The following is a 15418-nucleotide window of genomic DNA, read 5'->3' as shown; positions in this document are numbered from 1 at the left end:
CCACTTTCAAGTTCTCAACTAGTTCCTCCCTATTTGTTAAAACCAAATCCAGAACAGCTTCTCCTCTGGTAGCTTTTTCAACCTTCTGAAACAGAAAGTTGTCTCCAATGCAGTCCAGAAACTTATTGGATAGCCTGTGCCTCGCTGTGTTAGTGTCCCAACATATGTCTGGATAGTTGAAGTCCCCCATCACCACCAAATCTTGGGCTTTGGATAGTTTTGTTAATTGTTTAAAAAAGGCCTCATCCACCTCTTCCACCTGGCTAGGTGGCCTGTAGTAGACTCCTAGCATGATATCACCCTCGTTTTTTATCCCTTTTAGCTTAACCCAGAGACTCTCTACACAGCTATCTCCTACATTCATCTCCACTTCAGTCCAAGTGTGTACATTTTTAATATACAAGGCAACCCCTCCTCCCTTTTTTCCCTGTCTGTCCTTCCTGAGCAAGCCGTACCCTTCCATACCAACATTCCAATCATGTGTCCCATCCCACCAGGTTTCTGTAATACCAATGATATCATAGTTGTATTTATTGGTTAGCAATTCCAGTTCTTCCTGCTTATTACCCATACTTCTCGCATTTGTATATAGGCATCTAAGATACTGATTTGATCTTGCCTCCCTGTTGTGCCCTGACCCTCCTTTCTCCTTGCCATTATAGGCCGTAGTCCCCCCCATTTCCAGCCCATCTCCCAGTCCCGCACATGCAGCACTTACCTGTGGGCTTTGCTCACCTGCCCCCAACAAACCTAGTTTAAAGCCCTCCTCACAAGGTTAGCCAGTCTGTGTCCAAACAAGGCCTTCCCGCTCCTGGAAATGTGAACTCCATCTCCGCCAAGCAGTCCTTCCTGGAAGAGCACCCCGTGATCAAGGAAGCCGAATCCCTCCTGGCGACACCATCGTCGCAGCCAGGCATTCACCTCCAGGATGCACCTCTCTCTGCCCGGGCCCCTACCTTTGACAGGAAGGATAGAAGAGAATACCACCTGCGCTCCAAACTCCTTCACCCGTACTCCCAAAGCCCTGTAGTCACACTTGATCCACTCAGTGTCACACCTGGCAGTATCATTTGTGCCCACGTGGATGAGTAGCATGGGGTAGTAGTCAGAGGGCCGGATAATCCTCGACAATGCCTCCGTAACATCTCGGATACGGGCCCCTGGCAGACAGCATACCTCTCGAGATGAGCTGTCAGGGCGACAGATGGGTGCCTCCGTTCCCCTCAGAAGAGAGTCTCCAACCACCACTACCCTACGTTTCCTCCTCGCAGTGGTGGCAGGAGACTGCTCAACCTTGGTGGTGCAAGGCTTGGTCTCCTCCACTGTGGGGGGTGACTCCTTGTCTCCTGATGAAAGTAAAGTGTAACGGTTATGTAACAACACAGTGGGAGGGTTAGGAGCAGGGGTGGAACACTGCCTGCTGCCGGAAGTAACCAGCTGCCAGTTCTCACCCTGCACCACTGCCTCCTCCATAAGTGGCTGGTCAACAGTCCCACATCCTAGGACAGTGACCTCCGTGGACTCCACAGGAATACTGTCCAGGAATTCCTCATGGCTTCGAATGCTCCTCAGCCTGGCCACCTCCTCCTGTAGCTCTCCCACCTGCTGCCTGAGAGATTCCACCAGCAGGCACCTTTCACAACGGTTGTCTCCCCCAGCCTGGAGATCACTCAGTGGGAATTGCAAGCCACAAATACAGCAAGACCACACCAGGACCTGGGTAGAGGCATCCATGCTCAGGTTCTCTGTCTGGATACAGGCACAGGTGGAGGAGACAGGAGAAGTACTGGCACAAGCGCTTCGGGTCTTCATCACCATCAGTCACTCCCTCTGCCCAACTCCCTCTTCAACTCCCCTGTCTGCAGTCCCCTGTCCACTTCGCTCCCCTGGTCGCACTGCTCTGGCTTTTTAAAGCCTGCTTGCCTAGGTCAGGCCTGCCCCCTTCTGAGTCACACAGGGGAAGGCTGAGCCTGAGGCTAATCAGAGGCAATCAAGGGAACAATGGCAGGCTCTCAGTCCCAACTGCCACAGAAGCTGAAACTGAAACTGCTAGCACTCACCTGGAATCAGACTCAATTCACACTTCAAACTGTAAAATTCAAACAGTCAGGCACACACACACACTCACACCACAGCTTGTACTCTCACCGGGTAGCCTCTTCGGCGGTGGGGTCGCTTTGCTCTCCCTCTTCAACTCCCCTGTCTGCAGTCCCCTGTCCGCTTCGCTCCCCTGGTCGCACTGCTCTGGCTTTTTAAAGCCTGCTTGCCTAGGTCAGGCCTGCCCCCTTCTGAGTCACACAGGGGAAGGCTGAGCCTGAGGCTAATCAGAGGCAATCAAGGGAACAATGGCAGGCTCTCAGTCCCAACTGCCACAGAAGCTGAAACTGAAACTGCTAGCACTCACCTGGAATCAGACTCAATTCACACTTCAAACTGTAAAATTCAAACAGTCAGGCACACACACACACTCACACCACAGCTTGTACTCTCACCGGGTAGCCTCTTCGGCGGTGGGGTCGCTTTGCTCTCCCTCTTCAACTCCCCTGTCTGCAGTCCCCTGTCCGCTTCGCTCCCCTGGTCGCACTGCTCTGGCTTTTTAAAGCCTGCTTTAAAAGTTATATTTTCCTAGTTTATATTAATATTAAAAGTTATATTTTCCTAGTTTATATTATATACTATCTAAGTTATATTTTCCTAGTTTATATTAACGCTTTCAAGCTCAAACTCATACCGCATGGAGGGCCAAATCCTGCTTGTCTACCTTCATAAGTGGGGGAGGGAGCCTAATTATAATGGAACTACTGCATTTCCATCATGGAGGTGAGATGGGACAGGGATTAGGGCAGCCTATGAATAGCACAGTCTTAACACAGAGAGGAAACCAGTAATCGTTAGTTTATTTTATTTACAGCAGGGCACGCATCTTTTCCAAATCATCCACTTAGCAAAACAGTGTGGACCCTTTTGCCTGCAGTGCTAGCTTTATCCATCCGAACATGTAGCTGCTCCTCCAAAATACAATGGCACTACAATAGTTGCCACGGAGCCATTGAAAATGCCATTCTCAGCAACTGCATCACTTCTAGTAACTACAGCTATACAACACCACAGCATAAACTTGAATGTGACTGAAAATAAATTAGAAAACAACTCTTGAGACGAAAGGTATCAAAGGATAACAAGGGGAGAGAAAGCTACTGTTGATTTTCCTCAAACCTAAAACAACCCTATTCTTCCCTGTGCTTTACATTTTCTCTTTGCTGAAACTACTTGCAGCCGTGATGCTTTAATCAATACACAAAGCAATTATTTTCTAAAGTAAAACAACCTTAGGTCAACTAAAGATAAAGGCAATCATACAGTGTCTTGGTAATATCTAAATGTCAAGCTTCTGGTTTCACTTCTAGCCAAATCCAAGTGACATGAAGGAGCACAATATTTATTTTCCCTAGTAACGCACTGGGATACCAGAGTGTACACTTTAGCTAACTACAGTCTGCTGTATTTGTCCTCATCTTGTTCCACATAATTCAGTAAAATACACAGACAAGTGCCACATCTGGATTTGTTACCTAGGCAGCCAATAAACTTAGTCTAAAACCTCACAGCAAAACATACAAGTTTTACATTTTAACCGGTGTGGAGGGCTACTCATTTATTAAACTTTGCATGAATAAAAACAAATTCCATGTTTCCAGCTTTGTCTCAATTAAAATTAGATTACTTTAGGGAGGTTACCGTACATTTCTAGGTTCTTATTTCCTTTTTTGAGTTTTAATATTGAGTTGAGCAGTGGTGTCTCCACAATGCAGCAATACTGTACATTAGGGCAAACTCGGAACCCTGATTAGAAAAAGCAAACCAAAATCACCTTCATAATAGCATAACTAAATTAATAGCAAAAATACAAAAACATACCTCCCATATGTATATTTTGTGGTTTTGTTTTTACAAACATTACAGCTTTAAAAAGTTAAGCCTAAGAACAACCACAGTTCAATTTAAGCCAAAAAAATATTTTAAAAGTCCAGTCAGTGCTTTACATGTCACTAAAATTCAAGATAGAGGTGATCAAAGGCAGCTTCCATGTTTGTTTATAGTTATCATTTGATTTTTAAGAACCTTACAAAGGTTTTGCCTTTGTCTTGAATTCATTAGAAACCTTATGAAACAGTAAGTTAATGAAATATTGGACCTTAACACTCACCTTGCACAAAGCAGAGTTCTTTAACATACATTTCTTGAAAACACTTTCCTGGGGAGATAGGCAGGACTGCCATGATGGACAACTGGTCAATTTAAAGTGTTTCCTGCTCCCATGAAAATAGAGTGTCCCTTGTCTTTTGTTGCATAGGAAGTCATTTAAACCTTTTGTGGCAGGGTGACTGGTCTGGTTTGTTTGAGAAAGAAGAACAGGTGTCTTTGTCTTCACTTCAAAGTGCTTCATATTTGTATTTTATCCTTCTCTACTTTGGTTCAAGACAAAAAGTTCAAAATCTGAAGAGAAGAAGCAAAGTGCTCGTGGGGGGGGGACGGACGGTGGAATGTTAGACTGAAAATAATCCACACAATGCCTATGGTAGCCAAGAGAGTTTTCTCAGGTATTTTCACAAGGGTATGCGCTCATCCATCCTGTAAATGATAAACTAAAGGAGGAATGTAAACTCTTGAGGCCTGAAAAAGTCTAGGAGTGTAGTCAAACACATACAAACTAGTTGTCTTAAGGCTAAGCAATCCCCTCCTATTGTTTTTCTCTTCACCATCTGAGGAAATGAGTTGTTCATGAAAGCTTGTGCCCTAATAAATGTTTTAGTCTTTAAAGTGCCACCCGATTCCTTGTTTTTATTTAAAAAAAATTTTTTAAAAATAGATCAAAATTATTCCGTTCCGAAAAATCAAGTTTTACTACTCTTCGTAATTGAGGGAGAAAAGAAACAACTCTCAAAGGCAGAAAATATAACAACTTCTATCAGAAGTGTCATTGAAAATTTACGGTTCCTGTAACTTTAAGGTATTCCCAGTATTTTTACTGGTTTTAACAGAACCAGAGCTTTCATTTAAAACCAAATTACATTTCAAGCCTTTCCATATGGAAAGTAACCAGCCCTAGAACAGAATTCACCTTTTTGCTAAACAACACAACTCAAGTTATCTCAAATCACTTTCTTAAATGGTGAATTTGACTGTGTAAGTAAATGTAGCAGCAGCAACTATGCATTCGACCACCAGGGCACTGGTCTTTGGCCATGATCCTGAAATGCTTATGTTTACCATTAACTAAACCGTTCCCCTTGACTTCAATGTGACTATTCAACCTGCACATGCATAAGGGGCCTTGAACATTACAGACTGTTTTATCAAAAGAGAAAATATTGCTGAGCATACCAGCTGCATTCCCTAGCCTTAACAAACAAGCAAGCAGATCCATGGGATGATTTAGTACTACATGGTCCGTGACATGGAGAAGACAGTTACCTTTTTCCATAAGTGGTGTTCTTTGAGATGTGTTGCTCATGTCAATTCCATATTAGGTGTGTATGCTCACCACATGCACTGATGCCTAATCTATTTCCCTCAGTGGTATCTTCACAGGATTGGCTCTGGTGCCCTCTGGAGAGGCATGCACATGCTGCAGTATAAGGGGTGCCGCCAGCTCTCCCCCATTCCCACCCCTTCAGTTCCTTCTTACCAGAAACTCTAGGCTACGCCTAAACTACACTCCTCTGTTGGCAGAAGGATGTAAATTAGATGTATCGAAAGTGCAAATGACGCCAGGATTTAAATATCCCGCGCTTCCTTTGCATAATGGCGGCCGCCGCTTTTTTTCAAAACAGGGCTTTTCGGAAAAAAATGGCAGTTTAGACGGGGTATTTTCAACAGAAATGCCTCGGTTTAAAAGATCCTGTACTCCTCATTCTACAAATGCGTAGAATGTAACACAGCTCTGCTGAACCTAGCATCATCTCTGGCCTACTGAGTGATGGTGTACTGGCTCTGCAAATGTCCTGGATGGTAATATGCAATAGGAGTATTGCAATAGAAGTACAGGAACTTTCGAAATGGGGCATTTCTGTCAAAAATGCTCCGTCTAAACTACCATTTTTTTTTCAAAAAGCCCCATTTCGAAAAAAAAATGGCGACCGCCATTATTCAAATGAAGCATAGGATATTTAAATCCCAGCTTCATTTGCACTTTCGATACGTCTAATTTACATCCCTCTGGTGACAGAGGGGTGTAGTTGAGATGTAGCCTAACAGTTTAGAGTTGGGGAAAGAGAGTGGGTCAGAGAATGGACATGAGCAACACATCTCAAAGAACACAAACTATGGAAAAAGGTAGCTATCTTTTCTTCTTTTAGTGCTTGCTCTTGTCCATTTCATATCAGGTGACTCACAAGCAGTACCAATGGAGGCAGGTAGGAGTTCACACATGTGAAGAATGCAACACAGCTCTGCTGAACATAGCATCATCTCTGGCCTATTTAGTGATGGTGTACTGGCTCTGCAAATGTCCTGAATGGTAATATGCAATAGGAAGGCCACTGAGGACACCTGAGCTCTGATCAAATGAGCCCTCACATTCGGTGGCGGTGGGACTTCTATCAGCTCATCGCAGGTCCTGAGGCAGGGGATGATCCGGTAGGAAATCCACTTTGAGGAGACCAGAAGACCCTTCATCCTGTCTGTTGTTGCAATGAAGATGTGGGTCAACCTACAGAAGGCCTTGGTATGATCCAGGTAAACTCCAGGGCACATTTGACATCATAAGCATGCAGCCTCCTTACTTAACTGATGGTGGGAAGCTTGAGATAAAACATCAGGAGGAAGATGTGGAAGAGTGACACCACTTTCAGCAGAAAGACTGTATGAGGTTTCAGTTTGATTTTATTCCTCTAGAAGACTGTAAATGGTGGGTCCTATGTCAGGGCTTTAAACCCCAACATTCGGCTCATCAATATTATCACCACAAAGAACATGACTTTCCATGACAGGTGAGAAAAAGAGCAGGAGCTTATGGCATCAAAGGGTAGGTTTGTAAACCAGCTAAGAACCAAGTTAAGGTCCCACTGTGCAACAGGAGCTTGAGCCAGCAGGAAGAGTCTCTCAAGGCCTCCCAGGAATTAGACCGACATATGGTGTGAGAAATTGACGTTGGATCGTCAGATGGAAGGCAGAGTTGGCAGCAAGGGGCACTCTGATGGAAGAGAAGGCCATGCCCTTGGTTTTTGAGATGAGCAGGTAGTCCAAGATAGACTGTAAGGTGGAGCAGATTGGAGAGATGCTATGCTAAGATGCTCAGTGGGAGAATCTCATCCACTTTGCCTGGTAGAGATGAAAGTGGGGCGCTTTCTGCTTCTTAGGAGGATTTGTGGAATCTTGCTGGAGCAGGCCTACTCCTCCAGGTTCAACCACACAGCATCCATGGCACAAGGGGGAGGGAGGCAAAGCAGGAGTGTAGGAGATGTCTGTGGATCCTGTGAGACCAGGTCTAGCCAGTCAAGAAGGACTCAGGGGAGGGGAAGGCAATGCTAAGCTCATCAGAATGCCAAGCCAATGCTGACACAATCACGCCGGGGCCATCACGACGATTTGGGCCTTGTCCCTCTTGATTTTTGAAAGGCTCTGTCAATGAGTGGAACTGATGAGAAAGCATACATCATAAGAACATAAGCATAAGAACAGCCATACTGGGTCGACTAAAGTTACATCTAGCTCAGTATCCAGATGCCCCAGAGGGAGTGAACAGAACAGGGATTCTTGAAGCAATCCCTCTCCCATCACTCATTCTCTGCTACTGATAGAGGCTAGGGACACCATTCCTACCCATCGTGGCTAATAGCCATTGATGGACCTAGCCTCCATGAATTTATCTAGCTCTTTCTTGAATCCTGTTAAAGTCCTGGTCTTCACAACCTCCTCTGCCCAGAAGTCCCACAGTCTGACTGTGCTGTGTGAAGAAAAACTTCCTTTTGTTTTAAACCAGCTACCTATTAATTTCCTTTGGTAACCCTAGTTCTTATGTTATGGGAACAAGTAAATAACTTTTTCTTATTCACTTTTTCCACACCAGTCATGATTTTATAGACCTCTATCATATCCCCCCTTAGTCTCCTCTTTTCCAAGCTGAAAAGTCCCAGTTTTTTTAATCTCTTTTTATGTGTGACCCGTTCCAAACCCCTAATAATTTTGGTGCCCTTTTCTGAATCTTTTCCAATGCCAATATATCTTTTTTGAGATGAGGCGATCACATCTGTATGCAGTATTCAAGATTTGGCTGCACCATGGTTTTATATAGAGGCAATAAGATGTTCTCTATCTTGTTTGCTATCCCTTTTTTAATGATTCCTAACATTCTGTTTGGTTTTTTTGACAGCCGCTGCACACTGAGTGGATGTTTTCAGAGAACTATCCACAATGACTCCAAGATCTCTTTCTTGAGTAGTTTTAGTTAAATTAGTCCCCATCATATTGTATGTATAGATGGGATTATTTTTTCCAATGTGCATTACTTTACATTTATCAACATTAAATTTCATTTTCCATTTTGTTACCCGATCATTTAGTTTTGTGAGATCTTTCCAAAGCTCTTCAAGATCTGCTTTGGTTTTAAGTATATTGAGTAGTTTAGTATCATCTGCAAATGTTGCCACCTCACTGTTTACCCCTTTCTCCACATCATTTAAAACTGTTGAATGGGATTGGTCCCAGTACAGACCCTTGGGGGGACCCCACTAGTTACATCGCTCCACTCTGAAAACTTACCATTTATTCCTAACCTTTGTTTCCTGTCTTTTAACCAGTTGTCAATCCATGAAAGGACCTCCCCTTTTATTCCATGACAACTTACTTTACTTAAGAGCCTTTGGTGAGGGATCTTGTCAATGGCTTTCTGGAAATCTAAGTACACTCTATGCACTGGATCCCCCTCGTCCACATGTCTGTTGATCCCCTGAAAGAACTCTGGTAGATTAGTAAGGCATGATTTCCCTTGACAGAAACCATGTTGCCTTTTCCCCAACAAATTATGTTCATCTATGTGTCTGACAATTTTATTCTTTAGTATAGTTTTAACTAATTTGCCCAGTATTGATGTTAGACTTACTGGTCTATAATTGCCAGGATCATCTATTGAGCCCTTTTTAAATATTGGTGTCACATCAGCTATCTTCCAGTCATTAGGTACAGAAGCTTATTTAAAGGATAGATTACAAACCATAGTTAATAGTTCTGTAATTACACATCTGAGTTCTTTCAGAACACTTGGGTGAATACCATCTGGTCCCAGTGACTTGTTACTGTTAAGTTTATCAGTTTGTTCCAAAGTCTCCTCTAATGACACCTCAGTCTGGGATAATTTCTCAGATTTATTACCTAAAAAGAATGGCCCAGGTTTGGGAATCTCCCTAACATCCTCAGCTGTAAAGACTGAAGCAAAGAATCAATTTAGTTTCTCCGCAATGACCTTTCGTCTTTGAGTGCTCCTTTGGCATTTCGATTATCTAGGGCCCTACTGGCTGTTTAGCAGGCTTCCTGCTTCTGATTAACTTAAAGAACATTTTGCTATTACTTTTTTATTTTTGGCTTTCTTGTTCTTCAAACTCCTTTTGGGCTTTTCTTATTATATTTTTACACTTAATTAGACAGAGTTTATGTTCCTTTCTATTATCCTCACTAGGATTTAACTTCAAATTTTTAAACTATGCCTTTTTATGTCTCACTGCTTCTTTTACTTGGTTGTTAAGCCACAGTAGTACTTTTTTTGGTTCTCTTACTGTGTTTTTCATTTGAGGTATACATTTGGCCTATGTCATGGTATCTTTGAAAAGTTTCCATGCAGGTTGCAGAGATTTTAGTTTTGTCACTGTACCTTTTAATTTCTGTTTAGCTAAACTCCTCATTTTTGTGTAGTTCCCCTCTCTTAAATTAAATGCCACAGTGTTGGGCTGCTGAGGTGTTTTTCCCACCACAGGAATGTTAAATTGTATTACATTATGGTCACTATTTCCAAGCTGTCCAGGTATATTTACCCTTTGGACCAGGTCCTGTGCTCCTCTTAGGACTAAATCAGGAATAGCCTCTCCCCTCGTGGGTTCCAGAGCCAGCTGCTCCAAGAAGCAGTCATTTAAGGAATCAAGAAATTTTATCTCTCCATCCCATCCTGAGGTGACATGTACCCAGTCAATATGGGGATAGTTGAAATCCTCCACTATTATTGATTTTTTTTATTTTGATAGCCTCTCTAATCTCCCTTACCATTTCATAGTCACTATCACTGTCCTGATCAGGTGGTTGATAATCCCTATTGCTATATTCTTATTATTAGAGCATGGAATTACTGCCTTTAGAGATTTTATGGAACATTTTGATTCATGAGCTATGCCTCAAATCCTGCTGCTGGAGCCCAGGATCTAGAGACCATAGGGGTCTTTGCTGAGATTGCTTCCTTACTTCTAATGCATGATAGCTCTAAGCAGGTTGAGTGCAGGTGGGACATCCTCTCGGGATGGGGAGCAGTGCCACTGGGATGGGGACCAATGAAAGGAAAGGGTCTATAAAGCACAAAATGCTGTTGCTTACAGGGAGTACATTAGCTCTGAATTTTGCTTTAGCAGTTTTTCAACGGGGTGCTATTCTGAGTGTCAGAGCATTGCAAATTATATTCTACTCTGTAAAGCAAATATTGAATTGGGTGCCTTCTGAGGAGTCTTGTGGTTATAGCAATAGTTTGAGATGCCTTGGAAATAGGTTCTTTCTGGCCTCTACCACTTGTGACTTTCCACAAAGCTATTTAATCTCACTATGACTTAGCTCCCAATTAGTAAAATAAGGATAATAATCCTCCTTTTCCCCATTCTTTTTCTGTTGTGTTGCATTTACATTATAAACTCACCGGGGCAAGGAATAATATTCTGCTTTGGGCAGGCATGAGGCCCTATTAAAATGATTTTGAAAGTGAGTATTCAGTTGTGGGTATTATTACTTGGAATTAGCTCCATCTATTTTTACTCTTCATGAATCATCACTTAGAATAAAAAATAGCATATCTAGAATTTATAATTATTTTCTGTTAAAACCGCCTCTGCAACAGAAAGCTTGATTTGAATGAAGAACTATAGCTTTATGTACTGGAAAATATGATAGCCTTATACACTAATTTAACAACAAAATACTTAAAACCTTTCATTGGAGGAATTCTTTTGCATGAATAATATAAATAATAATTTTAAAAAATCAAAACAGTTTTTCTTCTTGCAATTTAACTAAAACTGTTATAAAATAAGAAAAAATAAGAATCACTGAATTCCAAAAGGCCTCAATGGTGCACAGCAGAAAACTCATCCAAACAAAGCAATGCATCACTGAAACCACAAATGAATATTCATTTCCATAATCAGGTTAATAGCAGTTATTTATTACATGCACTAGAGGTAGGATTTTCAGAACTGCTCTACCATTATATCTGGATTAAGCCAATAGTGGAGACTTTTGAAAATCCCACCATGAAAACTTGAAGCCTGATCCAAAACACATTAAAATCAGACAGAAGATTTTTCAGGTTTATCAGGTTGCTTTCACTGGATATTAGGTTGGGTTTTAATCCAAATCCTCAGTCCTGAGAGAAATCCTTACTCCTCCTGATTTCGGTAGAACTGCTTGGGGTGGCTCATATGAGAGCTTCAGAATCTGGCCTCATACTTCCACTTTGCTTAGCCAGCCCACAAAAAGATGTTGGGTAAAAAAAAATCTGTGTTAGTATGCAAATTGAAGACTCAAACCAGATGGCAGGGCTACACTTATCGGGAGATCGGTGCAATGGCGATTAATCCCCAGGAATCAATTTAGTGAGTCTAGTAAAGACCCACTAAACCACAGAATCTAGGGTTGGAAGAGGTCTCATGAGGTCATCAAGTCCATCGAATCCAACCTTCTGCTAAAAGCAGAATCAATCCCAACTAAACCATCCCAGCCAGGACTTTGTCAAGCCAGGATTTCAAAAACCTTTAGGCTTTGTCTACACTACACGTTTTTGCAGCAGAAAATATGCTAACGAGGGACTCATTAGCATAAGTCATGACATCATTAGAATATTTTCTGCCTTTTTTTTGTGCAAGGGGTTTTTGCTTGTCCCAGAGAGGCATAAGGATGCCTCTCTGGGACAGGCACACTCAAAAAAACCCCGTCCACACTGCTTCTTTTTGTGCAAAAAGAAACAGCAGAAAATATGCTAATGAGATCATGACTTATGCTAATTAGTACCTCATTAGCATACTTTCTGCCACAAAAACGTGTAGTGTAGGCATAGCCATAGGGATGGAATAGTCACTTCCTTGGCTCTGATGGCAATGCTCCTACATCCCAATTTGTCATTAGCTTAATAGGCAATAAAGATTGTTGAGTCTCATCTAGCTGTTCATCCACTGTAATCCTTGGGTCTTTTTCTGCATAACTGCCACTTAGCCAGTTGATCCCCAGCCTGTAGCAATGCTTGTGATTCTTCCGTCCGAAGTGCAGGACTCTGCACTCATTCTTGTTGAACCTCATCAGATTTCTTTTGGCCCATTCCTCCAATTTGTCCGGGTCACTCTGGACCCTATGCCTACCTGCCAGCATATCTACCTCTCCCCTCAGCCTAGGGTCATCTGCAAATTTGCCGAGGGTGCAATCCAATCCACCATCCAGATCATTAATAAAGATGTTGAACAAAACTGGACCCAGAACCAATCCCTAGGGCACTCCTCTTGATACCAGCTGCCAATCAGACTCTGAGCCATTGATCACTATCCATTGAGCTCACCGATCTAGCCAACTTCCTAACCACCTGACAGTTCATTTATCCAAGTCATACTTCTTTAACTTGCTGGCAAAAATACTGTGGGAAACCTTATCAAAAGCTTTGCTAAAGCCAAGGTATAACACATCCCCCACCTTCCTCATATACACAGAGCCTGTTACCTCATCATAAAAGGCAATCAGGTTGGTCAGGCATGACTTGCCCTTGGTGAATTCATGTTGATTATTCCTGATCACTTTCCTCTCTTCCAAGTGATTCTCTGACCCCATATATTTGTCTATGTCCAGATTTTCTAAATAGTTTTTAACCTGTTCTTTCTCCATTAAGGGCTACCCACCTCCTCACCATACTATGCTTCCCAGTGCAGTAGTCTGGGAGCTGAGCTTATCTGTGAAAAAAAGAGGCAACTAGGTGTCCTCTCCCATTCAGTAAGGGTCCCATACCTTTACTAACACCTTCTTATTGCTAACATGCCTGTAGAAACCTTTCTTATTACCTTTCACATCCCTTGCTAGCTGCAATTCCAGATGTGCTTTGGCCTTCCTGATTACATCCTTCCCTGTTCAAGCAATATATTTATACTTCTTCCTAGTCATCTGTCCAAGTTTCCACTTCTTGTAAGCTTCCTTTTTGTGTTTAAGCTCACCAAGGATTTCACTGCTAAGCCATGCTGGTTGCCTACCATATTTGCTTTTCTTACTGCGCATTGAGATAGTTTGTTCTTGTGCCTTCAGAAAGGCTTCTTTAAAATACAGCCAGCTCTCCTGGATTCCTTTTTCCTTCATGTTAGTGTCCCAGGGGATCCTGCCCATCAGTACTCTGAGGGAGTCAAAGTCTGCTTTTCTGAAATCCAGGGTGTGTATTTTGCTTCTCTCCTTTCTTCCTTTGGTCAGGATCCTGAACGCGACTATTTTATGGTCACTGCTGCCCAGGATGCCACCCACATCTACTTCCCCTATTAGTTCCTCCCTGTTTGTGAGCAGCAGGTCAAGCTGCACATGGACCCTGGATGGTTCCTTCAGCACTTGCACCAGGAAGTTATCCCCAACATTGTCCAAAAACTTCCTAGATTGTCCGTGTCCTGCTGTATTGCTCTCCCAAAAGATGTCAGAGGGATTGAAAGCCCCTATGACAAAGAAGGTCTGTGATCTGGAAGCTTCTGTTAGTTGTCAGGAAAAAGCCTCATCTACCTCCTCCACCTGATCTGGTGGTCTATAGCAGATACCCACAATACAATATACTTGTTGCTCCTGCATCTAAATTTAACTCAAAGACTCTCTACAGGCTTTTCTCCCATTTTATACTGAAGCTCTGACCAATCATACTGCTTTCTTACATACAGTGCCACTCCTCCATCTTTTCTCCCCCACCTGTCCTTCCTGAACGCTTTATACCCTTCCAGGACAGTGCTTCAATCATGTGAGTCATCCAATTAAATAATAGTTTGACTGTGCCAGGATTTCCAATTCTTCCTAGCAATCCTTCTGCCTGGAACAGCATCCCATTGTCAAAGAATTCAAAGCCCCTCTCTGACACCATCTTCGCAACCATGCATTTACTTCAAAAATTCGACGATTCCTACCTGGGCCTTTTCCTTCAACAGGAAGGATGGACAAGAACACAAATTGTGCCTGAAACTCCTTGATCTTTCTTCCCAGCACCACATAATCTTCAGTGGTCTGCTCAAGGTCATTTCTGGCAGCAGTGCTTTAAAAAAAGAAAAAAGTGCTGGTACTAGAGTTTTGTCATGCAAAAAACCCCCAAAAGACAAACCGACCGCCAGGGAAAATGTGTCGAGCAAAAGAAAAAAAAACACTGTTTGGCAGTATCTTTGGTTCCTATGTGCAGAAGTAGGAAGGATTAGCCGTCTGAGGGCTTGATAGGTCTCAGAAGACTCTCAGACACATCCTGAATTGTAGCTCAAGGAAAGCAACAATTCTTGAATTTCCTGATCTAGACAGAAGATGGATGACTCCATCCCCCTTAGGAGACTGTTGCAGAACACCACTAGCCATCTTCTCCTCTTGGGAGTGGTGGTCATGGATCCCCCATCCCTAGGACTATGCATCCCATGCCTTCTGGTTGATGGGTCTCCTTCTGATCCCTTCCAAAGCATTCTCCATTGTAGTAACTCTGCAGAGAGCCTGACAACAGTTACTTACCTCTGTCTGGATCGACCACCAATCACTCTCTCATAATCTCCGGTACTCCACCAGAATGAGAAACATAAAGGAAGTCAACAAGAGAGTTTCTCCCATCAACCCCCTCCCACAATGAAGACCCTGCAGCAGCTCACCCTAAGGTACTTTGACTCCAGCTACACTTTTTACATAGGTGGGGTTGGTAATGTAGACCTGCCCTGAGACAGAGTTTGGGGATCCTTCTCTCCCACACAGACGCAGAGGAAAAGCTTTTCATGGGAAAAGGGTTGAAAGGGAAGGCACCAGTGTTTCTTCTCCCAACCTCTCATCCCCATGTGCTTAGCAGCCACTTCTAGAAAGTCTTCCCATAGCTTTTATTCCCCTCTGTGCCTAAAAGGGAAGAGGATAATTTGGGCCTTTGGTTTTGCTCTTAATTCAAGGCTGGCAATATTCATTCAAACCCCCTTAAACTCACTGAACCTGT

At 42.9% G+C, this 15418-nt stretch overlaps 1 protein-coding gene across 1 annotated transcript in view; it reads right to left on the bottom strand.

The window, feature by feature from the left end:
* Positions 1-4554, bottom strand: part of C1H12orf42 (chromosome 1 C12orf42 homolog) — a 237713-nt gene extending 233159 nt beyond the window's left edge. The window contains exon 1 of the mRNA XM_075938918.1: positions 4208-4554. Within this exon, the coding sequence (XP_075795033.1) occupies positions 4208-4447 (240 nt within the window). The 5' untranslated portion in view covers positions 4448-4554. The remainder of the gene's footprint in view (positions 1-4207) is intronic.
* Between the last annotated feature and the right edge of the window lie 10864 nt (positions 4555-15418).

Source organism: Pelodiscus sinensis, chromosome 1 (genome assembly GCF_049634645.1).
Source record: "Pelodiscus sinensis isolate JC-2024 chromosome 1, ASM4963464v1, whole genome shotgun sequence".
NCBI lineage: Eukaryota > Metazoa > Chordata > Testudines > Trionychidae > Pelodiscus > Pelodiscus sinensis.
The sequence above is the reverse complement of the archived record's forward strand: the minus strand, read 5'-3'. Positions and strand labels throughout refer to the sequence as shown.